The sequence below is a fragment of the Equus przewalskii genome, chromosome 17 (genome assembly GCF_037783145.1).
Source record: "Equus przewalskii isolate Varuska chromosome 17, EquPr2, whole genome shotgun sequence".
In the NCBI taxonomy this organism is placed as follows: domain Eukaryota; kingdom Metazoa; phylum Chordata; class Mammalia; order Perissodactyla; family Equidae; genus Equus; species Equus przewalskii.
The window spans coordinates 33,192,941-33,220,315 of NC_091847.1; the positions used below are offsets into that span (position 1 = coordinate 33,192,941).

The window sequence follows — 27,375 nt, forward strand, 5'->3', positions numbered from 1 at the left end:
ACCTGACTCCAAAACCATGATTTTATGGCTAAATAACAATTAATTGTCAAGTACCCCTAGGAAATGCTACCAAAGAATTATTAAGAAAGGGTCATACTTTTTCGCCCAGAAGGGCAACGAGAAAAATGATAGCCTTTTAGCATCTCTCTGCATTATTCTTAGCTACTTTGCCTGACTGCTATTGCTTCTGTCTGTTTTTGTTGTTGTTTTTAATGTTCCTGTTGTTTTCTTGACCCATGTTGTAGGCCAGGACTTTGAACTATAGATATGACTGTAACATCTTCTGTTTCATTGTCCCTATCACAACAGAAGTAAGAAGGAAGGGATGCATACATCACTGGCATTCCAGTAAGCCCTCTTGGCTCTGATGAGGATTGGCGTATCTGGAACCGGGGTGTACCTGTCCTTCATCTTTTCATATTGAATCTTGTACTTTGTCTAAGAAATAAAGATAGAAAAGAGAGACAAACTTAAGTTCAAGTGTTTTCATCCCTCCCAATTCACAGCCATGTCTCAGATTCAGCCTAGGGACACCATATGTCATGCTTGTTAAGACAATAGCTTTGCCTTCTGTGTTTTGATGCTGCTGAGCAGAACTTATAGAAATGAGTTCTCTGATTAGAGGCAGCAGGTGAAGGTTTTAACGAAGGATCTTTTTTCTTTAACCCAGTGCCTCGGTGCCAAATTCCCAACTTACCTCGCTGACCATGTCCTTCACGTCTCTAGCGTGCTTCAAGGCTGTGGTCTGGTTTCCGGCATGATGATGGGGCCTCTCTTTGGTGGCAAGTTCGACATACAGATACTAAATAATCACAGAATAGGGATCAGATGTTATAGGGGTAAAACATTTATTATTTAGGATTCAGTCCCCTTCCTTCTTAATTGGGAAGGTGGTGTCTATTTGCTGTTGCCTTGTTTTTTTGTTTGTTTGTTATATGTGTTTCTGTTCTTTTGTTTCTCTCTTTGTCTCTCATTTGGAAACACATATTAGCACTCCAGTTATCTAATATTCTTACTGTTGGCTATGGTGCAATTTAAATCCATACAATAAAGAATGCCACCAGAAGAACGAGGATTCTGATACAGCCCTCAATGTATTTTTTTTCCGTTTTTGCCTGAATGCATGAAATGTGGTTTCATTTGTCTGTGGAGAATAGATAGGTTCTATGGAATGAATCAAGCAATGGTTATCACTACCTGGAGTCCACACACCATTCATCCAACGACAAAAATTGTATAGAACTTAGAAAGCATGACATTACCTGCTCGTGTCAAACATAACCATGGTGATGATGGCCCAAAGGAAAACTGCTTCTTGAAGTTAATGGGCAAGAGGGTGTATCAAGGACAGTCAAGTGTAAGAGGCCGCTGCCGACCAGGAGGGGTGAGGCACACGTAACCACCCCCTGTGATGGTACCGCAGCAGACTTAGGAACACTCATTTATGAATCTTACCTGACTCTGAAGCTTCTGCCCTCGCTTGGCTCTTAAAAGATCAGGAGTATCAGGAACGGAAGTGAAGACTGACTTCTGCTTCCTGCCTGCAGCTCTGTACACCAGCTGGACATAAAAGAGTCATGACCATAATTTCTGCTTCATCGACATGTTGTGTTCTCTGCAGGTGCCTTTATTGCTGACTTCATAGAAAAATCAAGGGCCCTCTCACTGCAACAACCTCAGTTTCTGTCCAATAAATCAATAATTTATTTACCTCCCCAACCCGCTTTTTCTTTTTTCCTTTGAATCAAAATAAGAGATGCTCTGTAGCCTGTCCAAGATATAAGACTCCTACTTTGTTTTTGGTCCCTTCTAGGACTCTGTTTCAGCAATTATACACGTCGCCTTCATATCTTCAACCCTCCTGTTTTTCCGGCCCTCTCCCTTCATCTGCAAACAGACTCAAATCCCTTCCTTCAATAAGCCTTTTCCAGTCTCCACCAACAGCCTTGTTCCTTCCTTTCACAGCCAAGCAGACTATGTGTTTTTTCTTTTTCTCTCTTTTGATTAATTTCTCAAGGCGATGGTTTGGTTTCCATCCAACCACTGCAATGAAGTCACTCTTCTCATCAAGACTACCAAAACCAAAGTGGTGCACCTACAACATGACTAACAATAATGTACAACTGAAATTTCACAAGGTTGTAAACTATCATAATCTTAATAAAAAGTTAAAAAAAAAAAAAGACTACCAAAACCTTCGCAACTACTAAATCCGAGAACGTTTCTCTGTAGTAACTGAGCAATTTCATTCCTAAAAACTCTCTTCTCTGCCTTCCATTCCATCGTTCTACCATACACAGCCTCCTATCTTTCTAGGCTCTCCTTCTCAGCCTCCTTCTATGGTTCTGCCCGCCCCCAAAGGCAGCCATTAGCTGGAGTCAAGGGTCAGCCCCCTTCACCCTGTATATTCTCCTTGGGTGACCTCATTCATACCCAGGGCTTCAACCATCAATTTGAGGTTGATGACTTCCAAATCTATACAGTATCCAGGATCTTTCCTGAGCTCCAGATCCAAATTTTCACCAGTGTTCTGAACTTGAGTGACTTATCATATTTAATGTAGGATTCTTTATATTACGCCATCTCCAACCCCAATCTGCTTCTTCTCCTATTTTCTCCGTTTTGTTAAATGGCTCCTTGATCTCCCAGTCACCCAGGGCAGAAAATTGGGACGTCATCCTAGACTCTTTCACCCTCACATGCACATCAAAATGGTCATGAATCCTGGGCTCCTAACTTTATGATATTCCTTAAATCTGATCCTTCTCCATTCCTACCACCACTGCCCTAGTTAAGCCTCCTGTGTCATTTCTTCTCTACACATTCTTAACAGCCTCCTATACCACCTTCCCAAATCCTCTATTGGGCCACTCCACATGGCTCATCTATCTTTCACAAGTCTGAGAAAGAGATTTTCTTAAAGCTCAGATGTAATCAGATCTTAATGCTCAGATCCAATGTGCTCAGAAATAATTCTTCAATGAGTTTTCATCAGGCCCAAGATCCTTAATACAGCACCCATGAGTCTTCATAACCTGGCTTCTGTTCTATGTTTCTAGTCTCATTTCCCAACATTCTGCCACACTCCCCATGTGCTATTTGAAACTATTCCAAATTTCTAGAACTTATTACAGCCATTTTCACATACCATCCTTTCTGCCTAGAATGTTCTTCCCCCTCTTATCTGCCTGGAAACCTCTTAGAGGCCATACTGTCTTGACTATTCCTATAGGATACCATTTATCATAGTGATGTCTGTTTCTTCTCACAGATTGTGGGCCCATGGAATGCAGGGGCTCAGCTCTATCACCCTTTTATCAACTTGTGCTTAGATAAAAGATCTGAAAAATAGTAGTCCTCTAATAAATGCTGAGGGAATTTAATATAATGAGGCCAACTAGAAAGTATAAATGTATAACGACTAATTTCTAATCACAGATATAAATGCCAGTTGAATAGATGAACAGATAAAATGTAGGAAATAAATAATATGTAGGTACATGTCCATTTCTTTAAATCTAATTTGTATACAAGTGCAAGTTAAAACAAAATGTAGCTCATTGCTTGGGGCTGTTTTTGGTGTTACTACTGAAAAAAAGGAGAAAAACTAAATAAAAACTTACTGTTTCTCCTAGGCTAAATTTTGAATAAAGCAAATTAAAACTCAGAATCTTATCCTTAAAAGAAGCCTGAATCATTATCTAGTCCAATTCTCTAGCTCAGGCAGTTGGGTGTTGACATTGTAAATTATACAAGGTCACACAAATTAGAGTTAAATCTGGGACAAAGACCTAACTCTCCCATGCCATGTCTATAATTCTCTTTGTACTATACTGCCCTTATACTTAGGTATCCATTGTTTATGCTTTTTGGGGCAACATCCCTGTTTCTTAGTACTTCAGATGTATATATGTCAAGCATCTGTACAATTCAAAGACAACTCAAAAGTCCATAACTTGAACTTCCTTTGGCCACCAAATTTTTTACTAAGCCAGAGTTTCCCAAACTTCCCTGATCCTAAAAACCCCCAAAGTCTCTATTAAAAACAGATTTGCAGGCTCTACCCAAGACCTTCTGAATCCAGGCTTGTAGCTTGCATCAGTATTTTATCAAGCCCAGGTCATTCTACAATGAGGCAAGTGTGGGAGAAAACACACTCCTGAAAATATCTATTATTCTTCCTCAGTGTTGACACATAATATTTACAAAATTCCAATAGGAATTGGGAAGAAGAGAAATTAAAGGTTTAGATAATTCTGGACTCAGACAGCCAAGAGAAGTAAAGGTATCGGAAATATCAATAAGAACTTTAAGTTACCAAGCAATTTTTTATTATTTTGTAGCTGAAGGAGAGATGTGATACTTTAGAGCAGTGGTTTCCAACACTGCCTGCATATTAGAATCATCTATGGAGTGGCTAAAAGCAGGCAGATGCCCAGGCATGGAGAAGCAGAGACTCATGTGGGGCTGGAGGTCACAGCCCACTCAAAGGTAGTTTTAAAATACTTCATAGATGATTCTGATACTTAGCCAGAGTGGAGAATTATTTTTACTGCGATACAAAGAACATAAGCATTCCTATCTGAGTGCCAGAACTGGTTGAAATAACACAGGGAAACTTTCAGGAAAGCAAATGGGCTCAGTGTAGCTTTTGTAAAAGCTGAAGAATTAATCATCCTCTGCCTCTGGCTCACTAAGCATGTAGGAAGCTACACATCCCCTCTGCTGAGGGCAGCATTTGGTTTGCCAGGGCATCTCTATGTTAAAGAGCATGAGTGATTCCTAATCAGAAGCCATTAGACCTATTGAGAATGGGGAGTCAATGAAGTGGCCTGACAGCTAATGCTTTGGTTCAGCTTGATGAAAGCTGATGGATGAAGCCACAAGACAAACTGAGAGTTTAATGAGAATGGCCAACTGACTTACAATAAGAGAGATCATTTACATTTGTGGAATGCCCTTAGCTTTACAAAGCACATTTAGTCATTGGCAAATATGGACATCTATTTCGGCCAAGGCACAATGGGATACGCATCGAAATAAGATGAGGGCCAACACTCAAGGAACCAAGAGTCTAGGTGAGAGCATCATATCTATATACAACTAACTGCAATAAATTAGGACTGTCAATACCAGGTGGGGCAGACGAAAATGAACCTAAGCAGTTTGGAATTTGTTGAGTTGGCAGCAGAGCAAGGAGTCACTGAGTCACTGAAGACTTTTCAAATGGCACTGCCATGATTAGAGTTCCTGACAGCACGAATTAAAGAGAGAGAAAATTTTGAAATAAATTCAGTTTGGAGACTGCAACAATAGTATAAAACAGAGGACCTTCTAATCTATAAAGTCATGTAAACTTTCAGCAGCCCTAGTAGGTAGGGCAAGTATCACTATCCTCATCTTATCCAAAAGGGATAAAATAAGTAAACTGAGGCAAAGTGAGGTCAACTGACTTGCTTAGACATGGTGGCCACTTTAACAAAGGGCAGAGGGGAGATCTTTTGTCTAGTGTGGTTGCCTGAAAAAGGATCACTAGAGGAATGAGGCCCTTGTAGTGACAGGTTAAGCATCCTTACCTCACTCAGATGTGTCTTCAGTTCCTGCACTTTTCTGTATTCTGGAGTGTCAAGCACCACTTTGTATTTGTCTCGTATCTTCCTTGCATTATCAGTGTACAGGTAATGAGACTTTAAAACAAAAAACAACAACAATGGAAATACAAGTTGATTAATCATTTAAGGAATTGTATGTCATGGTCACATGTTCTCTTCCAAATGGTTGGCATGTGTAAGCCAAGATGGCCTTCTATGTATACTGGATCTCTTCCCATGCAGGAACAAAGACAACTGTCATTTAACTAAACTTATCCCCTTTTATAGGAGGCATGCATTATCTTAATTGGGTCATGACTTGCTCAAGTGGGTTAATGGTAAATTTCCCCTTAAAGTAGCTACAAGCAAAGATTCTTTCTACTCAGCTCCTTGAGGCTGGTGATGGGGTTTATGGAATCTGGTAGGTATGTGTTGTGAAGATGTGCACTCACCCAGAGCTTCCGCAGGTGCCGAGAGCGGACCATGTCAGGAGTGTCATACAGGAAGCAGCCCAGTCCCCTCAGGATCCTCAAGTCCTCTTTGTATTTAATCTGTGTGGCAAAATCAGAAATATAGCTGGTCATGGGCAAAAGTGAATCAGGAACAAAAAAGACAGAGTAGCGGCGCTTTTTTATTGATGTATCTTTCATTTTGCTTCAACACATGCACCACATGCTCTTAGCTTGCTGCACTCAACCAAATCCCAGGCTTTTACATTCAAATCGCTAACTCTGAGCTGAGGAGAGAACACTGCTATTATTTTATTTCTATATTGATGGGAGAAAAGCACAGATTGAGTGGAGTGGTCTTTTAGGAGAAGGAATCATCCAAGGAGAAAAAAAATGGCAGCAGGAAGTTGCTAAAGAGGGTGGGAGTAGGGACGAGCAGGAGAAAGATGCTAAACATGACCTGGGACAGAGGTCACTTAGAGAGTGAGGAGTCAGTAACAATTCAGTGATGAATGTAGAATGGTAGTCAGCAATTCTTGTGTTTCCCAAGTGGTCCTTTTCCTACTATTTCCATAACTGGAGAAATTGGAGAAAGTGGGGTCCTGCTTCCATACTATTTCACCTCCAAGTTGTACCCTTGGTTTAGGAGTACTCAACTGAAAACACTGTTCAGTGACCACTGGTTGGCTTAAATGCTGAAAGCATGCCTGCCTCTTAGTAAGAGTCTTCCAGAAAGACTCCTGTGAGATGCTTACATCACTGGTGATGTCTCCCACGTAGCGGCAATGGATCACTTGGGGTGTGTATGGCATCGAGATCATGTGGCCTTGCATCTTGAAGAAGTCTGATTTGTAGATCAACTGAAGAAACAAATGCCCCGAAACACAGACATTAGAAACTTAATTGTTGACATTCATCCCTGGGTTCTATAGCCTGTTCTCTCTCCTAAGAAAATACTCACCTCACTGACAGCCTCTTGTGTCTTCTTGACTTGGCGGATTTCAGGTGTGTCGGGAGTTGTGTGAATCTTGTCTTTCAGTTTGTGGTATAATTGTCGATAAAGTCTCTACATTGGAGGAAAAACCATTCCAGGTGTTTAGTGTAGGAAGATGAAGACATCTATTGACTCAGCAACAATTAAATATTTTACATAAAGAGCCATGAGAGGAGAGATTAAGGATATATAAAATGTTGAGATTAGGAAAAAAGAGAAAAATGATATTTATTTTATTTAGGTGAAGAATTTTGAGCACAAAGTCTTCTGCTTTCTATCAGATGGTTTGATCGAAGGAACAGATATATAAACCAATAGTTTATGTAGAAAACCAGAGTCATGAGGCAGACTAAGATGCAACCTTATTAAACATTTTTAAATACAAATGTCAAAAGAAGGAATTAATTTGCATTATAATCAATGGATGTGGTCTCTAAATGGCATTACCAAATATAGAAAAAAATTATCAAGGGATACCAGTATCAGAAGGGTGACAAAAAGAACCCTCTTACTCCTTGCTGATGTGTACATTTATAGCTGAAATAGAATTAATTCTTATCGCATTTCAAGCAAAGCCACTGTCTTTGAAACTCAATATTTCCCCCACAGAATTAGGATTCACAGTACCTCACTGGTAACATTGTTGACTCTCCGGACATTGACAAATGGAACGTCATTGGGGCCAAGTGTATACCCATGGGCCTTGATGTGTTCATAAACTTCTTTGTACTTGAACTGCGAAAGCAAAGTCAGAATAAGATCACTGATGGGTAAACAGAGAGCAGCGTTACATTTCTCAAATAGAAAAGAGTTGTCACTTTCATTTGAAAATTACTCTCCAAGCATTAAGTATAAGGAAAAGCCACTGAGAAAGTTTTGATAGTAATCCAAGTCTTGAAAATTACTTTTTTGGCTAAAAAAGCCAGGTCCAAAAAGGAGTAAAACTCAGCGTTGCCTAGATGAAATCTCTCTGTAGGCAGGTATGCAAAATGTAAGAAAAAAATTTTAGTTCCAATATGGCTAGGAAATTAGGAAATTCAAAAAAGAAACAAGAGACTATTTTTAACACTGGTGAGTGCCTTTACAGACTGATTTTAAAAATGACATGTTAGATGATGAAATTTGTGACTCTCTGCTTTGGAAACCATATTACTGGACCACTGGCAATTGGATCCTGCCTGGCCAGCAGGTTTGATTCCTAGGACTCTGAAGGGCAACATGGAAGGGAAAGCTTATTCTTCAACTAATGGCTGGTCTGTGGGTATGACCTGGAAGCCAGAGTCATTGGAATAGCCAACAGTTCTCTAGGGCTTGTCCACAGGGTAAATGCATCAAGTCCCATTTTGGTACTTTTAAAAAGCGGGGAAGGTTAGTATCAGAGCTAACACCTGGGTAAGCTACAGGTAAGGAGAGCCTATCTACCCCTCTGAGCTTTCTATGAAACGGGCACAGAGGGTAAGTAGAGAGGCAAGTATCAAAGCCAGCAGCTGGGCAAGTCCTTTCCTTTCAAAGGAACACACAGTGATGTTATATCTTCTGCAATGAAACGTTGCAGAAGGAAGACAATATTATCAGCACACATCAACAGTGGGTGGTATGAAGTTGCATTTCCTGTATATGGCTTGGGATAGTTCAGGATGCTTCTGTGCTAAGGGCAGCAAAAGTAAAGACATCATGGCAGCCATGAACCCTGAGCCAACGTAGTTGATTCATGCGGATGCAATCCCATGAAAGTCCTGTGCTAACCTACTGGGCTGCCCAGCACTGCCGAATTGCAGAAGCAAGACCATTCCACAGCGCCCCTAGAAAATACACTGTCTCCCCTCCTCTGCTCCCATTGTTACATCATGTTGAACCTTCAGGGTGTGATTGGGGGGATGAGAATAGGCTATTAATAAATAGTGTCCCCCCTCCCACTTCAGACCCCATCTTAAAAAGAAGGAGACCACTCACATAACTGCTCATGTATCGGGTGTCTTTGGTGTGTTTGAAGTGAGGGGTGTCGACTGGAAGCCTATATCCAGTAGGCAAGGAGCGCAGGCCAGGTCTTCGGTACAGATTCTGCCGGAATGAGGAAGAGCGGCTTAAATGACATCTACATCAAATAACTGATCTAAGTTAAAACCAGTCACATTGGGCTCATGTGAGGTTTTCAATTAGATACTTAATGTTACTTATGTTTACAAGTATTATGCTTATAATGATACTTATGCTCACTGAATTGATTTCAGGAAGAAATTGAGTAAGTTCTAAGAGTCTAGCAATGAATCAGATTATTCTTAACCTATTTTTTTTTGAAAAAGAGAGAAATGAGTGAAGGGGCTTACAGAAAATCATTCTTTTATGCTTCTGAACACAGGCCCAGTTGACTACATGGCATCTAGCAAGAATTTGGGAAAAGCATAGGAAGCAGGAAGCCAAGTGTCACTTCTGTCATTAACCCCACCCTTAGGTGATATTCGAGCCATCACCAATCCCTGAACAGCCATAATCATAAGGCACATCTTTGGGATCCTGTCCGCCTCATAAACACAGTGTCTTGGTGTCAGTCTAAGAAGAGGTCAGGACGCTCTTATTCCTGGCAGAAAGGGGAAGAGAGCTCCTGTCTGTGACCTTAAATAATCTCTCAGGGGAGCTACAGGAGTGCAAATAGTATTTAAAATGTGAAAAACCAAATTACTGTTAACATTGAGTGTAGGAGAGTAGCATGAAAGGCTGAGACCAAAGTAGCACCAGCAGGTAACAGGATAGGGACATGAAATGTGAGAGTGGAATCTATTGTCTTTCTCTTCTGAATTCTAACAGCAATTTCTAGCTTTATCTCTTGTTGTTAATAGTCTTTTATGATTATATGCCTTGTCTTTGTCATCTTGAATTTAAGCCTTTTTGAGAGCAGAGATGGCAGATTGGCCCTCTTCTTGATGACTTGTAAATACTGCTCTAAAAATGCCCATTGTTCACTTGCTTGATAAGAGGACTCTGCCAGCCAAAGGGGAAGACAGGCTGTGCATTGTTTTTGCTCTGTTCTTTTTTATTTTTAATTCACATGACTGGACAGCTTTTACAATTTACAAGGTCAGGCTGAGAGGATGCTCAAGCTGTGGTTACTTCTACAGAGGCCTGTGGCCTGGCATTTGCAGGCGGCCTCTGGCTTTCTGCTGGGCACTCTGTCCAATTCTCCCTGCTCACCTCACTCTGGAGCTTGTATGCATGAAGGGCCCGGTCCAGATCCACGGTTTTTGTAGTTGGAGCCACTTTGCCCCTGACACTGTGCACGTAGTCATGGTGGTAGACAGCCTGGGTGCAGAGAGAGAAGCAGAGAGAGTTGATTCAGACTGTGGCAGTATTGCTAGAAAGATGCAAAAAGTAAACAGAAAGCCAGGTCTCTCTTAAATGTTTTAAAAAGGTAACCTGCTTCCCTTTGCCTAGATAACTCTATCTGATATGTCATTGCACCTTGTCCAATACAGTCAGAGCCACGGTGTGGACCCCACAGTGAGGAATAACTCCGCTCAGCGATAAAAAGAGGAAGAGTGCGCATTCTACCACTGCAAGTTCTAAAATGACAGAACTCAACATTCTAATTCACTGGTGGGATTTAATTTTTACTTATTAACTTCTGGGGTTAATGAAAAAAGAGCAGCTTTGCGCCTGGTCCGCCTGCTCTGTGTCAGGCATTACAGTGGGTGTTTTCCATCCACTTCCCCACTGTACACATAAGAACGCCAAGGCTCGGAGGCCTAAGTGATTTCCCCAAGCCTCATAGATGACGTGTGGGAGAGGCTGGACTCCATCTACATCTCTAACTTCAGAGCCGGCTTCCTTCTCATCCTGCCATAGTTAGCTCTAATTTCTTAGAATGTCTAGATGGTGAGACATAAACTGTTGCTCTTGACACAAGGATACAAAAAGCAACTTTGGAAGCTCAAAAACACCACGTATTTCATAGACTTAGATCACTTACAACTTCACCCCCAAGGAGCTGATTGAACACACCAGGAAACAACAGCAGCATCTTAAGTCCTTTCTAAGGCACCAACTCTGGTTTCCCAGTTAGCAAAGGCCTGGCACTGCCCCATCTTTCATTTTTGCTACTTCTGCTTGCACTGTGGCCCTGTCTTTATCACTGTCCACAGTAACTGCCTAGTGGGCACTTACATCACTTAGTTGTTTCCCACTTTTGACAGCCTGCACATAGACTGGAGTATCAGTGACCAACTTGTAGTCGTTCCTCGTTTTCCGCACATGCTCTTTGTATTTGATCTGCCGAGAGGAAGAAAATAAGCCTGGGTTAGACCAGTCATTACATTAGAAATTGCTGGTTCACAGAAGTTTTGATTGCTTTTAACTCATGGTATTTACATTCATTAGCACTTATTCAACAGACCAGGATGCATTTGAATTTTATAACAATCAGCATCATCAACACTTATAGTCATATAGAGCTTCTAGAGTCTTCTAGGAGCCTTGACAACAAACTGCTCTTCTGGGAACGTTTAACCTTTCTTACCGAAATATTGATTTCACTGTTAATTTGCTTAGCAAATCCTTTAAATAGATCCTATCTATAGCATCATGAACTACTGAAAATAGTCCAAAAGGTGGAAAGAAGAGCCAGGAGTCCCTTCGCCCCCAGAGAACAATGGCATGGCTCAACTGCATTCATTGCTTAATAGGAATCCCAAATGTATTACTGAGAAGTAACTGCTCTCTATCCCTTAGCATCTTTCACCAGCTGGCCAGCCTCAACACCACTTAAGACACAACTAGTGTGTGACAATGTCTGTACTCTCCCCTTGACTCTAGACTACAAAGAGAAGGAAACATGCTTAAAAAAAACGAAAAACAAGGCAAACTCACATCATTGCGTAGATCATAAGCATGTTTGGCATGGAGAATTTCAGGAGTGTCCCAGACATAGCAACCAATGCCTTTCAGCCAGTTGAGGTCATCCTTGTACACAATCTAGAGGATTGCAACAGATGGAGAGAGTCAGAAAATTGAAATTGGACTGTAACTTTAACACCAAAGACATGGACACCCTCTGGACCCAGGATGATTCTGTGGCAGGAAAAGCAAAGGGCACTTTGCAATGAGGCCGAGGGTGCCAATGTTTCCATTGGCACACAGAGCCCTGCTTTCAAGGAAAGCTCAGAATTCCATTCAAACCATGGGTATATAGGAAAGCAGTGCTGGAAGAAGGCTGAGGTGAAGAAATAGGTAAGGGTAAGCGTGTGCAGCCGGGGTGCAGGGAACTTTATAAGCAATGGGCTTACATCGCTGATCTGATCTGTGACTTTCCTGACGTGACTGTTGACTTTCAAGTCAGGGTGGCAAATCCACTCATGGAGGTGTAGGCGATAATCAATCTCACTGACTTTCTTCTGAGAATCCTTGGCAGTAACCATCTCTACCATGTCAGGCACGATGTGGATTTTCATCTTGTTCTTTTCATAAACTGATCTGTATAGGCGCTGTGAAGATAACATAACATGTGTGTTACACAGGAAATTGTGCAAGGCGTCATGGCAATACATGACTTTCTTATGCACCAGAGAAGTCAGGGTGGCCACCTTACAGCAATCAGTTGTAAGGGCAGGATGGGGATTGGAATTTTCTGACACTTTCTACAGATTCATGGGGAAGGGGGAAGCAGCATGGGCTGAAATCACACTTAGCTTCTTCACATATGCACAATCAGTGCCATATGCGTCGTTTGATAGCAAATGCCCTGAGTTATAATAGACAGCTCCATTACCTGGCTTCAAATTGAAGGAAGCCCTTTGAGATTACTTACATCAATGTTAAACTTGCCGACTCTGAGGCACCGTGCTGTATTTGGATCATCGTCAACACTTTTTGGTAAAGTATAAAGAGCTTTGAATTTTTCATATTCTTCCCGATATTTGACCTACAGAGAGAGAGTACAAGGAAGAAACACAGTTTTGGAGAGTAATGGGTCTATCTATAACGTTAAAAGAGCATGAGCGTTAATAGGTAGGACCCGTCTCTGAGATCCAGCCACTTGGGGTCAGCACTTCTCTGAGTTCATTTCCTCATCTGTGCACAGAGGTAGAGGTATAGCATTGCACCTGCCACGGGGTCATCCTGAGGATTAAATGAAACCATATTGGACAGTACTTTCTAAACTATAGAGGGCTATAAAGTTTTAGTCACTGTTTGTAAAACTCCTACCCCAATACTAGTACTTCTATTGCTACTACAACTAACTCATTTCAAAGATTACGTAACTTTTAAAATTCTCTCTTTTGTGATAATGCCATTGTTTTTCTCAACCATAAGTAAAAGATGAAAAAACATGTGCTCAGGAATTTCTTTGTGTTTAATAACTGACAAGCCTGATGTTTTAGAGACACAATCCTTGAATTTGAGTTTCTAAAAAGTTTTCCAAAAATACAATGCAACCAACTTCTGTGGGAAAACCAACTTTTAGTTCTTAAGTCATATTGCCTATTAATTAATGATCCATGATTTCAACTAGGAGGTAAGGCCCTTACAGAGATGGAGATTCAATCTCCTAGCATGTGAAAAAATAACAATTCTCTCAGAAATCACAGGCCCACATCTCGGTAAAAAAAAAGAGCAGATGAGAGTACTTGTGTAAGAATTCCAGCAAAGGTTTTCACTGACTGGAAACCAACCAAAATTCCCATCAGAATTTTCCAGAACATTTGTTCATATGCTCCTTACATCTAACCAATTCTCTAGTTATAAAGAAGATAATATTCAAAGACACCTTTTTTTAACTACGGTTGGAATCCTTATTTTAAGGAATTAATTTCTTTGTGTTTCTTCTTGTTCCAAGAACAAATTGCCGGGAATCTTGCCTCTATAACATTTTTCATGACTAAAGGAATAAACCTCTGCTGAGTTTTCTAAATTCTATCTAAATAACTTCTCTTCCTAAGTGAAAAGTTTGCTCCTTTGGGCTAGTCTGTTTGCAGTCTTCCAAATAGATTTGGGGTTGGGCAAAATCATGTCTTAGTTTTTCCTCCAGGTAAAATTAAATTAATTCCATATATTTTCTAACAAAGTCTTTTTCTAAACTAGGCCCATTAGAGGGTAGTGAAATCAATTTACCAGATCACTATCATTTTAAATAAATAGAATTGAAATGCTCAGAGTGTATTGTCTTTAAGTGTAGCAGTTAAGTACTCTTCTGTAAAATATTGTGTCAAAAGGAACTCATAAACTTCAGGGAGGTGTGTGTGTGTATGTATGTGTCAGTGCATGTGAATGCGTGTTGACTTGCAATATAAAATAAATTTCTCACTGCGGGTCTTGGTAAGAAAAAATTTTTAAGAGCTACTGTTCTAAAATATTATATAAAATGTTCATAATTAAGAGATAAAAGTTTCTAAAAGATGTAAAGTTTCTGAAAGAGAACTGGGTTTATCAGAACCGCAGTGAAAGTTATGGGAAATTTTATAATAATAGCTTTTACTTAAGAATATTTTAGGGGCCGACCCTGTGGCTGAGTGGTTAAGTTTGTACACTTTGCTTTGGCTGCCCAAGGTTTTGCTGGTTCATACCCTAGGCATGGACATGGCACCACTCATCAGGCCATGCTGAGGTGGCGTCCCACATGCCACAGCTAGAAGGACCCACAGCTAAAATACACCACTATGTGCTGGGGGGGATTTGGGGAGAAAAAGCAGGAAAAAAAAAAGATTGGCAACAGTTGTCAGCTCAGGTGCCAATCTTTAAAAAAAAAGAATATTTTAGGCATAAAGAGTTAAAGGTCACAAGATTTTGTACTATATTTAAACAGCCCATGTGATTTAGGATTTTTTTTACAATTATGTCCATATTTAAGAAAAATTCTGCTTTAAAAAAGTAGAATTTCAAAAGATTTTTATATTTCATAGTTACAAAGATAATTATTTACTTTTTAATCATTTGTTTGGGGATGGTGTAATAACCAGTTATCACATTCGCTGGTTTATTTTTGTACTAAAGCCCACATAATTCTATTGGAAAAGAGTCTCTTTTGTATGGTATATCTTCTATCTATTCCCACTTCTGGCTAAAACAGGGTATTATCCATCCATGCCATCTGCAGGCAGCCTAAAAGATCACATCTGTGTCCTTCCTGAAAGTGTTTGTGACTCTCTCTGGACTTCAGGGCCCTCGAGAGGAAGAAATAAGTGCACAGACTTTATGATGACCAAGTGTCTAGAATTACTTGCTGGTATACCCCTTTGGAAGTGCTGGGAGTCCTTCTGAGCAGCATATGAATCAGCCAGAAAAATTCTCAGAGTGGAGGGCAGGGGAGGGTGGAGGGTGGAAGACTGTCACATTATACTTGACTTACAATGCTGGCCAGATGCTTCTGGTTCTTGGCATGTGTCAGGGACAAGGTGCTGGAAGGCAGGATGTAGCTGGTGGCTTTCACTTTATCCCAGGCCTCCTTGTACAGGTTCTGCAGGGGTTAAAAATCTTCTCGTGAATATGGAAAAATGCATTCTGGCTATTTTTTAGGAATGGATTTTTCCTCTGCTTCTGTCCTTCACAGACACTCCCTAACAACCCGTGAATCTTCTCTCTCTGTAGGATCCAAGTACTCCTAAATGAATAACTGGCTTAATGCCATGACCATAACTTCACAGCCCATTATTTTGTTCTCTACCATAGTACTTATCACAGTTTGACAGTTATTAGAGTTTTTGATGCTGTGTTCGTTCCCCATAGGTCTAGGAATTCCTGGAGGATGAAAACTGCCAACTTAAAAAAATCTATTTATCCTTCCCTACTTTTTTTTGTAGCTAGTGGGAGCTCAAAAATGTTTCCATTCCTAGGTTTTTATTTACCCAGGAGAAATGAAAACTTATGTACATACAAAAACCTATATGCAAATGTGTATAGCAGCTTTATTGATAATTATCAAAAACTGGAAACAACTCAGATGTCCTTCAACTTTGAATGGATAAAGAAACTGTAGCACATCCATGCAGTGGAATACCATTCTGCAATAAAAAGGATAAACTGCTGATTTATACAGCAATGTATATAATACATGAATGCATTTTGCCAAGAGAAAAAAGCCAGACCTGATGGCTACATACTATATAATTCCATTCACATGACATTCTGGAAAAGATAAAACTATAGGGACAGAAAACATCTCTGTGGATGCCCGGGGAGAGGAGACAGGTAGCAACAAGTAAATTTTGGAGTGATATAGAACTTTTTTGTATCTTCACTGTGGTGGTGACTACATGACGCTACGCATTTGTCAAAAGGCATAGTACCAAATAGAACAAAGAATGAAATTTACTGTACGTAAATTAAAACAATCAACCAGAATGAGGAAGGAGTCTAAAATGAAACACAAACTGTAACAAATAAATCTAATTATATTACAAATGCATAACAAGACTACACTGAAGGAAGTAGGGAAGAAAACAATTAATTTAAGTTATTTTGGAAAATGGTATGTTGACTGGATACTCTAAGGCTATCGACCAAAAAAACCCATACAAAATACTATACTCTAGTTAGAAAATTTCTTTCTCACAGGGGTATGGGTTAGCAATTCTGAAAATACTTTATGTGCATAGAAGAGTTGATCAAATACTTAAATACATTATAGATAATGAGCCAGGTTTTTCACCAGAAAAGGAAAAAGAAAGTTATAAGTTGGAAAAATAAGGAAAGGGGGAAGGCTGGAATGAACTCTGTGGTATTGAACAGTATTGGAGGCATCAGTATGAACTCATGGTTTTAAAATATAGATATGGTTAGGTAAGTAGGGAGACAAATATAGATATGTATGCATACATGGTTTAGTGTATATACATATATTTCCAAGCTTTGTCCACTTAGAGGGTCTAGTAGCAATGACACCCCAGTAGCAATGAGCACAGTTAGTGCTTTGATGTGGGTTTTGAAATACCACTGCTTAATAAATAAACCAGGACTCCTTGGAGAGGTGGTTGATTCTAGGTCTAGAGTAGGGAAAATACAAGACAAGCCTGGAGCATCTTGTGGTGCCAGAAAGTACGGAAGTGCTCAAAAAACACAATGACGGAGTATGTCAAGGGGACACAGGAGCCACCTTGAAAGAGCTGCCAATGGTCAAAGCTGAAACAATTTTAGCAACAAAATAAATAACAATAGTATTAGACTATATCCCATAGAATAAAATAAAATCCGTGAGTCTATACTGATATAAATAAATAAACAAACACCTCAATGGTGGAGAAGTAATAGTTTTTCCTTGCAGAAGAATTCCAATTAGTAAATGGAGAATGAATAAGGGAAAGAGAAAATCACCAGCAGGCGTATTCCACAGTAATAATTGTTGTAGACAAGATCCACCAATGGATGCTAAAATATGTGAGACAAAGTTTGAGGAGAACCTGAATATTTGCATAGTCCCAAAGGATCTCCTCCAAGATATTTATTAAAAACAAAGGGAAAAATAGCAACTTTACAGTGGCCAATCTCAGCAGGTAGTGTCTTAACCAAGCGGTCAAGGTCAACATTACCAGTTATTGCTATCATTTACCTCCTGCTATGATGCAATGAGAAGGGCACATCGCTTCTGTGTTATTCTCACCAAAAATGCATACCCTCAATCTAATCACAAGAAAATATCAGATAAACCCAAATGAAGGGACATTCTAAAAAGTAACTGGCCAGTATTCTTCAAAAGAGTCAAGATCAGAAAAAGACAAGGAAACATTGAGACATGATCACGTTGGAGGAGACGGAGGACTCACAACAACTAAACGCAATGGGATCCTGGATAGGCATCTGGAACAGAGAAGTATAGTAGTGGAGAAGCTGGTGAAATCGGGATAAAGTCTATATTCGACATTGGAACAATGTTTATTTCTTAGTTTTGATCATTATACTAAAGAGAAAAGTACGCGGGAGTTCTCTGCCCTATTTTTGCAACTTTTCTGTAATTCTAAAATTATTTCAAAATGAACTTAAAAAAAGTTTGTTGAGTTAACCAATTCAGAGGAGGGAGAAAAAGAGTGCCTTTGTTGGTCTGTAAGCCACTGCCCACTGGAGAAGCCAGGGAAGGACAAGTTCAGGGTCAATAAAGAATGGCTTCGGTGGTACCCGCCTGAGATAAGGAAGGAGTTGCTGAATTTGTGTCAACTACGTGAAATAGTGCAATATTCAAATGAGGGCTTATTTAATCGTAACTAGGAGGATTTATGAAATAAAGTAGGAATTTGAAGGTCCTGGAAAAAAACTAGAAAAACCTTTAGGGTCAGAGTGCCTATCTCTTTTATTCTCTTATTTTCTCTAAACAGGAAAAATGTAAATATGTAAAAAAAATTCAACTCACACTGCTATAAAGATCCTTCAGATTCTTGATTCTGTCATAATCCACTGTTTCTAGAATTGTCGTGTATTTGTCCTTAATCTGATGATAATTTTCTTTATATTTCACCTACAGACAAAAAACGATGGGTTACTCTTTTTTTGTTGTTTGAAGTTCTATGAAGACAATAATGACTTGTTCTGGAAGTACAAGGAAGACGCACCTCACTAGCATTAATGCCACTTTGAAGAGCAGTCACATAAAGTGGTGTATCTGTGACCAGATTATAATTTTGTAGATTTTCTTTCCCCGCTGCTGTGTATTGTATCTGCGGAGAAAAGCAAAAGTCACGCAAAATGGTAAAATACGGGTCTGCCATTGGCTTCAGCAGCTTGTGCCAACTTAGTTGTACCTTTATTTATTTCTGGGTTTCTGCTTTAATTCTAACAAAGAGGCTATCTTCTCTAGTCCTGCAGACTTTGTATGGCTGTCAAAACTCATAGTTTCTTCTGACCAAGAGTGGGGTCTGGATCTTTGCCAGGTCGCCTTGTTCATTTTGTGGTCTTTTCCAGCCTATACTCCATCCCTGACAGCAGTCCCTCAATTTCAATAGTCTGCCTATCAGACCTGAACCAGATACTGGGAAATTTTCTAAATATCTATTTTTTACTTCAAAATTTATCTATCTATGATCAAAGTATGCATTTGCATTCTACTCTCTGCAAGTTAACCTGATCAACTAGATGCTTAAAAGTAGTTCACTAGGAAACATCTCCGAGATATCTTTCTGTTGTAAACGTCTAATACCTTAAACCACAGGAGAGACTCAAACTGGGAAGGTCCAGCACCAGAGCAGGCCACCAGCAGAGCTTTCATTGGGCAGGGGGCCTTTGGTTCTCTTACATCGGGCACTGTTAAAACTGTTCCTCTGCCTGGGCACAGAGACAGCCTGGCTATCCCCCCCACTGAGAGCAGCATGGATTTCCCTGACCCACAGCGAGCTAGTCCTTCTAGAAGATTGGCTCACCTGACTCTGGAGGTCATATGCTTTCTTGGCATGGAGAATCTGGGGTGTATCCCAAACGTAGCATCCAATGCCTCTCAGCCAATTCAAGTCATCTTTATACACATTCTGCAAGAAAGAAGGAACAGTAAAAGGTGGCAGGAATTCACTGAATTTGCAATTGAGCATTTTAGTAATTTCCTCTCAGTCCTTGGCTGTGCTCAGTGCTTAGTGCTTAGTGGTCATAAGGTGGGCCTTTCAACAGCTGGAAGATCTTTAATGCCCTGGCCGAAAGAAGCTTAGGAGGAGAGCAATAGCTAAGTTTTAGTCTAGTGTTAAACAGATTAAATATTTAACTTTGGTGTCCTACGGCATAACGGGGATTCTTACACCAAAAAGTGGTTACATACGCTACTTCGCGTTAGAAAGCAGCAGGGTTTATGAATACAGGGACAATCCGAGTGTGAAGGCCCAAGGCAGAGCTGGGTGAAGCCTGTAACTAAGTCAAGCTGCAGAAAGGACATCATACATCACTCAAGATCTCCTGCGCGTTTCGGGCCAGAATAACACTGGGTTCTCCTGGAAGAGATGTCCACTGGTGGAAGTAGTGTCGGTACTCCAGGTCACTGAGGATGTACTGGCACCTTTTAGCCAGCACATGATTCATCATATCAATGGGGATATGAACATTTGCTTTGGTGTCCTCATACTGTCTTCTGTAGTTCAACTAAAGAATAATATTTTTTTAAAGACAAAAATAAGACAGGAATTAAAATGTAAATTATTCATATCAATCTCTTTTAGAGTCTCATTTCCAATATAATATAGATGAGTACCTTTAGAATACACTAAGGTTAAAAAAATGACACTTTAATATGTTCTTCTTCTTTTTCAATTTCCCATCCTTTTATAACACAGGGTGAATATTGACCTTGTTTTCTCCTTTTTGAAAGTACAGGGCCCACATTGTGTGTCTGGTAGTGGAGGAGGGAGGGAAAGGGCGGAAACCTACAGCCATCAAAGACACACAAGGCTACTGGCAGTGGTGGGGGAATATCTCAAGATGCACTCACTCCTCCCTGCCCCACCCCCGGGTAACCTTGAACCCAAGGGTGGACTATAATCGGGCAGACTGACAGTACACTTCAGTGTACAAATCCCCTGTTAAAGTGAACTTTGCTTACCACACTCCTCATCTTTTGGAAATCCAGACAGTGAACCACAGCAGGGAACTCACTGATTTCTTTTCCAGCCAGGTAGTGACCCTTCAGCTTCTCATATGTCTCTTTGTATTTAAGCTGTGAAGTAGGTACAACATTGAGAATCACTGGTATTTTCTAACCAGCCTCTTGTTCTCCAATAAAGACTCTCAAACGTGTAAGAGAAAAAATGTCCCACAAACCTCACTGTTCACATAGTCGGCATGCTTGGCTCCAACAATGGGAATATAGCGCTCATCCAAGGTATAGCCATAGGCCTTGGTGCCCTCCCACGCCCCTTTATACAGTATCTAGAACAAAGAAATGTGTGTCGATAAAAGTTTGCCTTCAACTTCTTTCAGATACTACTAAAAAGAAAATGGTAAAATATTTATGTTTAAAGGCAAGACTTAAATCCTTATGTACAGCCATCTGTGTGCCTACTTAAGAACAGGGCAGAGTCATTTGGCTTGTTGCAAATTAAAACCACACGTTCTTAGGCATTTTATAACTGAGTTTACGTAAATTTACAGTTCTAATAAAAGTGAAAACAAATTTGCAAATAGGGAATCATCAAAGATTATTTCCCATTGGCATACACACATACACACTACACATACATCATTGTTTAGAGTAGCTGAATTAAAATTTGGAGGGCAAGTCCTCCATTTGCTGGCTGGAGATATTTGTACATGATTGCTAAAGAGGGATCAGCCTTTCCTCTCTTTTCTCTGTTGGTTATTGTCCGTCCTATGTGCACCCAGATCTGGTACAGCACTTGTTACATTACTGTCTATCTGTTTATTGATATGCGCCCCCTCTCACTTGTATGGGCTCATGATGGCTTTGTCTCATTGGGCTTTAAGTTCCTCACTACCTCTTACAGTACCTGGCACATCATAGGAGCTCAAAAAACCCCAGCCAAATAGATGCTACTTGCCCTGAATAATATGCTACTTCTAATAAACAAGACTAAATCGAACAAAAATAATAAATATCCTTATAAATTCAGTTATTCAAAAAATCAGTCAAGAATATGAATACTGACAAGAGTTTAATATTAGGGACTGAATTGTATATCACATAAAGTAGAACTTACGGTACTATAGAGTTTTCCCATGTCTTTGGAGTGGGTGATATACGGTGTATCTGGAGAAAATATATACTTGCCCTTTACTTCTTTATTAAATGTTTCTTTATATTTTACCTAAGGAGAGAAAACAAAACAAAGCTTTCGGTTACTCTAAATGTCTATTTAAAGTTTCATTGGATCTACCTAGCAAGACAATAATAAGTCTACATTTAGAGATTAAAACTAGCCAGTTGGTTGAATTTTAGCTCATTTTAGCTAATAGAATAATTCCGACAAGAATATAGATATTATCTAAAACTGGGTACAGTATACCACCTACTAGTGACTTTTAAAACATTCTCTTCCAAAGATTATCTTATCCTTTACCCCCCACATTTTCTTACAAGCAATTATGGAGTTAAGCAAATCTACTCAATGATAGACAACTAAATCCCCATCTATGGACCTCATTATACACAAAACACACTTACATCACTTTGATTGACTGAGTTGATCTTGGCCAAAACAACCGCTGGAGGATCCACCACACTTGTAAAGTTAGGATAGTTGTCAAGAGCATCTTTCTTATATTTTATCTGCAAAGGAATGGAGGCAGTTAAGATAGGTCTCCCCCTCCAGGGTACCTATTCCCACCTGGCAGGTAAGGAGGCCAGGCAGGCATTAGATAAGAACAGGCTTTGCATACCTGGTTCACCATTTCCTGGTTCCTGGTGACCCTCACATGGTCCACAGAATCCAAGGGGATCCAGCCAATGCCTCGGAGCCACTCCAGGTCAGCTTTGTAGATATTCTGAGAGAAGGAAGAGAGATACGATGCAGGTATAAATGACTCAGACACAGACTTACAAACAGCAGATTAAAAACAATTTTTTTCAGAAGGTTTTAAGGATTTCTCTCTCATGGCTCTTGTCTCATTAATTCAATCATGATTTCATCTGTTCACCTGAGCAATACTTCTTGAGCCTGTTACCATGCACGAGGCCCTGTGCTAGGTGCTATGAGGGATAAGTATAAGGAAAGAGTCCAAGTGTGGAGAGAAGCTATTTGCAAAGTGGAAAGTGGTCAAGTGCTATGGGAGCCAAGGGCAGGGAGCCGTTGTTTTCAGCTATGAATATAAGAGAAAGTTTTACCAACAAGGTTGTCATTTTAGATGGACGTGGTATGTTTAGTTATATAGAAATATGTGGGACATTTAGACCAAATAAAGGAAATTATCTGAATAAATGCTCATGTATTGAAGGGTAGAGGGAGTCACCCCTCCAGCCAAGCCTATCTCTACCCTACCCCACCCAGCTCCTGGGCTCTCTCAGGCCACCCCACACCAAATGAACAGGAGTTGCTAGTGTGATTAAAGTTCCACAATGTTCATTCTGCTGCAGCAACCAGTGAGGTGGGATGTTCAAGTTCAGCACCCACGCTGCAGGCAGTCTTTGACTTCCTGGTTCAGTTTTGGAAATGATGAGAAGACCCAGGTAGGGTTAGCTCCTTGGTGCACCTGAGCATCACATTTATGTTCCCTACAGATTGCCGGTGGCGGGTACAGATCTTGATTCAGGCTTCAGTGCAAGGTGGCCTAAGTCATAGTCTCTCTCCTAGCCTTACAAAAGCTCTGCATGAGGGATTCTGGGCCCTCATGTGGCTCATCAGAACTTTGTGTCCCTTTTGCTTTGATTCCTTGAAAGCAACTCCTTTATAAAGGCCTTGAGGAATGAGATGCTTGGCAAAGCAAGAATGGGGCATTCCCAGGTCCTTGACTATACTACCATCTAATATTGGGAAAAATCCTATCTCAATCTCAATTCCCACCCAAGCCAATTATTATATTCAATCAGTTGATAATTTTCCATGCAAACACAAGTGAGAAGTTGCTGATGGCAGAGATGGTACAAACGCAGCAGATTTTTAAAAAATTGACTTTGAAAGTTATTCAGAAATACACAGCCAGTAGGCAAAGATGTCCATCAATCATTGCTCTTGATCTTTCTTTACTTCATATCCAGCCTCAATTCTCTTCTGGGAACAAACTAAATATTTATGGCTCCAAGTTTCAAAGACTGATGATTCCAGGATGCTGCATATAATTCTCAGAGCATACCATGCATTTCTAGATAATTAAGAAACAAAGATCACTTACATCACTCTGTAGGTCATAGGCCTTCCTTGCCTGAATAACATCATTCTGGTCAGGATGACACATCCATTGATGCAGGTAATGACGGTAATCAATATCACTGGCAAGGGTCTGCCCCTCCTTGGCAGCCAGCACAGACACCATATCAGGAGGTATATTGATTTTGGCCTTTGTTTTATGATACTGCTCTTTGTATAGCCTGTCATTCTGAATCTGGCCTGCATGCTCGAACCAAACCAGCTTAGGATCGTCTCTCATTGTCGGGACACCAACGTAATGACCTCTTTGCTTTACGTGTTCAGCTTTGTATTTCAGCTGGTGGGAAGAAGAACAGAGATTCCATCAGCTTTGACAAGCACACAAGGCAAAGGGGGCTTGAAACATCAGCAAAGTCAGCCTCCAAGTTGTTTGTGTCAACCCCCTCCCCAAGAATAAATAACAAAAAACACTGAAATAAATAAATAAATAAATATGAAGAGCTATCCATTTAAAAGTAGAAAAATATATATTTGTTTCTAATTCTGGCAATGTTTTATTTGAAGGCCTAGAGATTTTAGGGAAGCCAGGGAAGAGAAGAAAAAGTAAAAAGAAAAAAATCAACAGCTTTTAAAGAAGCCAAGAAGAAGAAGAATGCCCACAGCCCATGGGAAAAGCATCAGAGGGAGCAGGTACTCCAACCATCCCCAAGCCCAGCCGGGCTGCCGAGCTGACAAGGAATGCTCCAAGGTGCTATGCCTTAGCATAACTGGGTTTCCGCACAGATAAGGTCCAGCCTTTGCAAAGTGCACTCATAGCAGCATAAATTACCTCACTCTGAACATCACCAGAGTGATGGGCATGAACAAACGGCACAGCATCCGGAGGCAAAATGTAACCTGTGGCCTTTTGCTTCTCCCAGCCTTCCTTGTAGAGATACTAAAAGACAGAAAACGACAATAAAGAGTTAAACCAAGGAGTCAAAATGGAGGGATAACTCGTGTGCATGCATCTCTCATAGTTACATTCTGGTCCTCAGTCCCCACACAAAGTCCAGGTATCTGGGTAAAATCCCTACCTGGTCCAGTATCCGGGCTGCCTCCTGGGCAGTGTGCAGCAGGGGGGTTTCTGTGAGGGTGTACTTTGATTTGGTGTCATTCCAATCTTTCCGGTATTTAATCTAGAAACAAGAGACAATGGGGTGAGTGACTTGATGTTAAGAAAATAAAATATTGTTCAATCAAATGCTAGCATCAGTCATCTCAATGATTACAATCTGTATCTCAGACAACGATGGCATGCTGAGTGTAAGTAGGTGGAAAGGCTTTGGAAATGACATCTTCACAATTGGATAATTTTAGAAAAACAGCCATGTACTTACATCATTTAGGATCTCACCACTTTGTTTCGCTGTCACATAATCAACTCTGTCATCCACAGGAGTAAAGTTGAGAGTTTCTATTTTTGTGCGATATTTTTTCTATGGGAAAGAAAATATCTTTTAGATAGTCATGGTCCCTGGTCCTGGTCCTGTGTGAGCTGAGAAAGATACGATAGACTTAAGAATCCTTTCTGCTAGAAGCGTAGAGCACCATATTTCAATGGCATCTTCCTGGCAATTTGGCTTTCTTCTGAGCAGTTTATTTTTTAACAAATGGATTGCCTTCTTGTTTGATAGTGTTAGCGCTGTCCAGTCAATTCTGACTCCTGAGTGACCCTGCACAGTCTTTTTGAACCATCCTCTCACCTCCTGGCACTATATCAGACGACGCACCACTGCTATTCATAAGGTTTTGTGGCCAATTTTTTTGAAAGTGGGTGGCCAATTCTTTCTTTCTAGTCTGTCTTAGTCTGGAAGTTCTGCTAAAACGATGAGTGACCCTGCTGGTATTTGAAATACCAATGGCACAGATTTCAGCATCGCAGCAACATGCAGCCGCCACAGTATGACAACTGACGGACGGTGTGGTTCCCTGACCAGGAAATGAACCAGGGCCATGGCAGTCAGAGTGTTGAATCTTAACCACTAGACCCCCGGGGCTGGCTGGGCTTGTTATATGTCCCACAGACTTTAAAGTAGCAGCCTTGCTTAGCTCCTGAAGTCATGTAATGGATCATTATCTGTATCGTGATACTCAATACATTTTTTTCAATTGGACAAACTTCTCCAAAGTGTATTGTCATTGCTGACAAAAGAAGTTTTTCATTTACACAATTCCAAGCATCAACGAGTGCACTGGATATAATGTTATGGATGTGGTCCCATAATGTGATAGGGATTATTTAGGAAAAATGAATATCAAGCTTAAATGACAGCAATTGAAATTGTTAAGATTGATGATAGGGAATGACTGCATTTTGGCTCATGGACTTTTGTTCACTCTTTTAGGAAATGTACCGAATGGCAGGATAAAATCTTGGAATACCTCACTGAAGATATCCGCGGCATGTTTGGCATGATTGACAGAAACGGAATCACTTGGCAACCACCCAATTCCACGTAACCATTCCAAGTCGGCCTTGTAAACAGCCTGTGAAAACAAGTCGGGCATGAATTCACCAACCCGACCGCATGGTCCAACTTACTCTATCCATTGGTCTGATGGAGAAATACAATTTAAGGATGACCTACTCAAGCAGCCAGGCAGGGAATACAAGCAAACTAATTAGGAGGCCAGGTTGCATGACAAACTGAGGGACATCTTTTCTATTTAAAGGGCATTAGCCTCGTTTCATCTCTAGGTTATTGTTGCCAGGGGTAATGCACATTCAGAGCTCCATCCTCTGATTTTTCAAGAGAAATGGAAAATCTTAGATCTGTACACAAAATTTCCTGATTTAAAAACCTTGGCCACTTAATTGAAAAATTTTTAACACTGCATCAATTAAAAAAGTATAACTGTACCTACATCCTGTCTATGGACTGCCAACATTTTACTTATAGTATAAACCTCAACTGCTACCTAAATTCTACAGAAATAATATTTTCACAGTAGTTGTCTTTAATCTGGTACAGTTAGGAACTATATTCACCGTACCATTTATTTCTTGATACGAAGTCTAGGTCCTTCATGTCTTTGATGATTTTGATACCATAATATAGGTCTAACTAAAATCAAATATTTGGCTATATAAAGACATGAAGTGATGATACAAGGACTGAATGTCATAAACTTTCTTGGAATCATGGCAAACGATAGGACAGCACATGCTAAAACGCAGCCCACTCACATCGCTCTGCAGTTCGTAGGCTTTCTTGGCCTGAATCACGTCGTTCTGGTCAGGCAAGCACGTCCATTGGTGTAAGTAATTGTGATAATCAATGTCACTGACCAGAGTCTGGGAATGTTTAGAATGCGTGATGGAAAGCATATCCGCAGGGCTTTGGAACTTAGTCTTCCATTTGGCCCACGGCAGCCGGTACTCTCTCTCATTCTGAATCTTGCCAGCTATCAGGGCCCACCGGATCTTGTTGTCATCCTTGGCTGTACGGGTGCCAACGTAATGCCCCTTCTGCTTCTCATGGTCAAGCTTGTATTTATACTGGAGAGGGAAAAACAAAGCAGATGGATCACAGCGTGTACACTTCATGCACCCAGGGCATTTGCTTAAAAAGCTGAGAAGTTAAACAAGCCCA

The 27,375-nt window shown here is 40.4% G+C and overlaps 1 protein-coding gene across 50 annotated transcripts in view; it reads right to left on the reverse strand.

Moving 5' to 3' along the window:
- Positions 1–27,375, reverse strand: part of NEB (nebulin) — a 213,719-nt gene that overhangs the window by 53,509 nt on the left and 132,835 nt on the right. For all 50 annotated transcript variants that reach the window (XR_011528351.1, XR_011528350.1, XR_011528349.1 and 47 more), the window contains exons 101-130: positions 26,970–27,281; positions 26,165–26,269; positions 25,120–25,218; positions 24,817–24,918; positions 24,570–24,677; positions 23,766–24,077; positions 22,317–22,421; positions 22,102–22,206; positions 21,638–21,745; positions 20,742–20,849; positions 20,524–20,637; positions 19,869–20,066; positions 19,364–19,468; positions 18,560–18,664; positions 18,361–18,465; positions 15,370–15,477; positions 12,832–12,945; positions 12,311–12,508; positions 11,895–11,999; positions 11,193–11,297; positions 10,224–10,331; positions 8,988–9,095; positions 7,662–7,769; positions 7,002–7,106; positions 6,796–6,900; positions 6,044–6,142; positions 5,577–5,687; positions 1,456–1,560; positions 698–802; positions 334–438 (exon numbers count right to left, since the gene is read on the reverse strand). Coding sequence is in view for 43 of the 50 variants with exons in the window: in XM_070579747.1 (XP_070435848.1) it covers positions 334–438; positions 698–802; positions 1,456–1,560; positions 5,577–5,687; positions 6,044–6,142; positions 6,796–6,900; positions 7,002–7,106; positions 7,662–7,769; positions 8,988–9,095; positions 10,224–10,331; positions 11,193–11,297; positions 11,895–11,999; positions 12,311–12,508; positions 12,832–12,945; positions 15,370–15,477; positions 18,361–18,465; positions 18,560–18,664; positions 19,364–19,468; positions 19,869–20,066; positions 20,524–20,637; positions 20,742–20,849; positions 21,638–21,745; positions 22,102–22,206; positions 22,317–22,421; positions 23,766–24,077; positions 24,570–24,677; positions 24,817–24,918; positions 25,120–25,218; positions 26,165–26,269; positions 26,970–27,281 (3,780 nt within the window). In the remaining 7 variants the exon portion in view is untranslated. The remainder of the gene's footprint in view (positions 1–333; positions 439–697; positions 803–1,455; positions 1,561–5,576; positions 5,688–6,043; positions 6,143–6,795; positions 6,901–7,001; positions 7,107–7,661; positions 7,770–8,987; positions 9,096–10,223; positions 10,332–11,192; positions 11,298–11,894; positions 12,000–12,310; positions 12,509–12,831; positions 12,946–15,369; positions 15,478–18,360; positions 18,466–18,559; positions 18,665–19,363; positions 19,469–19,868; positions 20,067–20,523; positions 20,638–20,741; positions 20,850–21,637; positions 21,746–22,101; positions 22,207–22,316; positions 22,422–23,765; positions 24,078–24,569; positions 24,678–24,816; positions 24,919–25,119; positions 25,219–26,164; positions 26,270–26,969; positions 27,282–27,375) is intronic.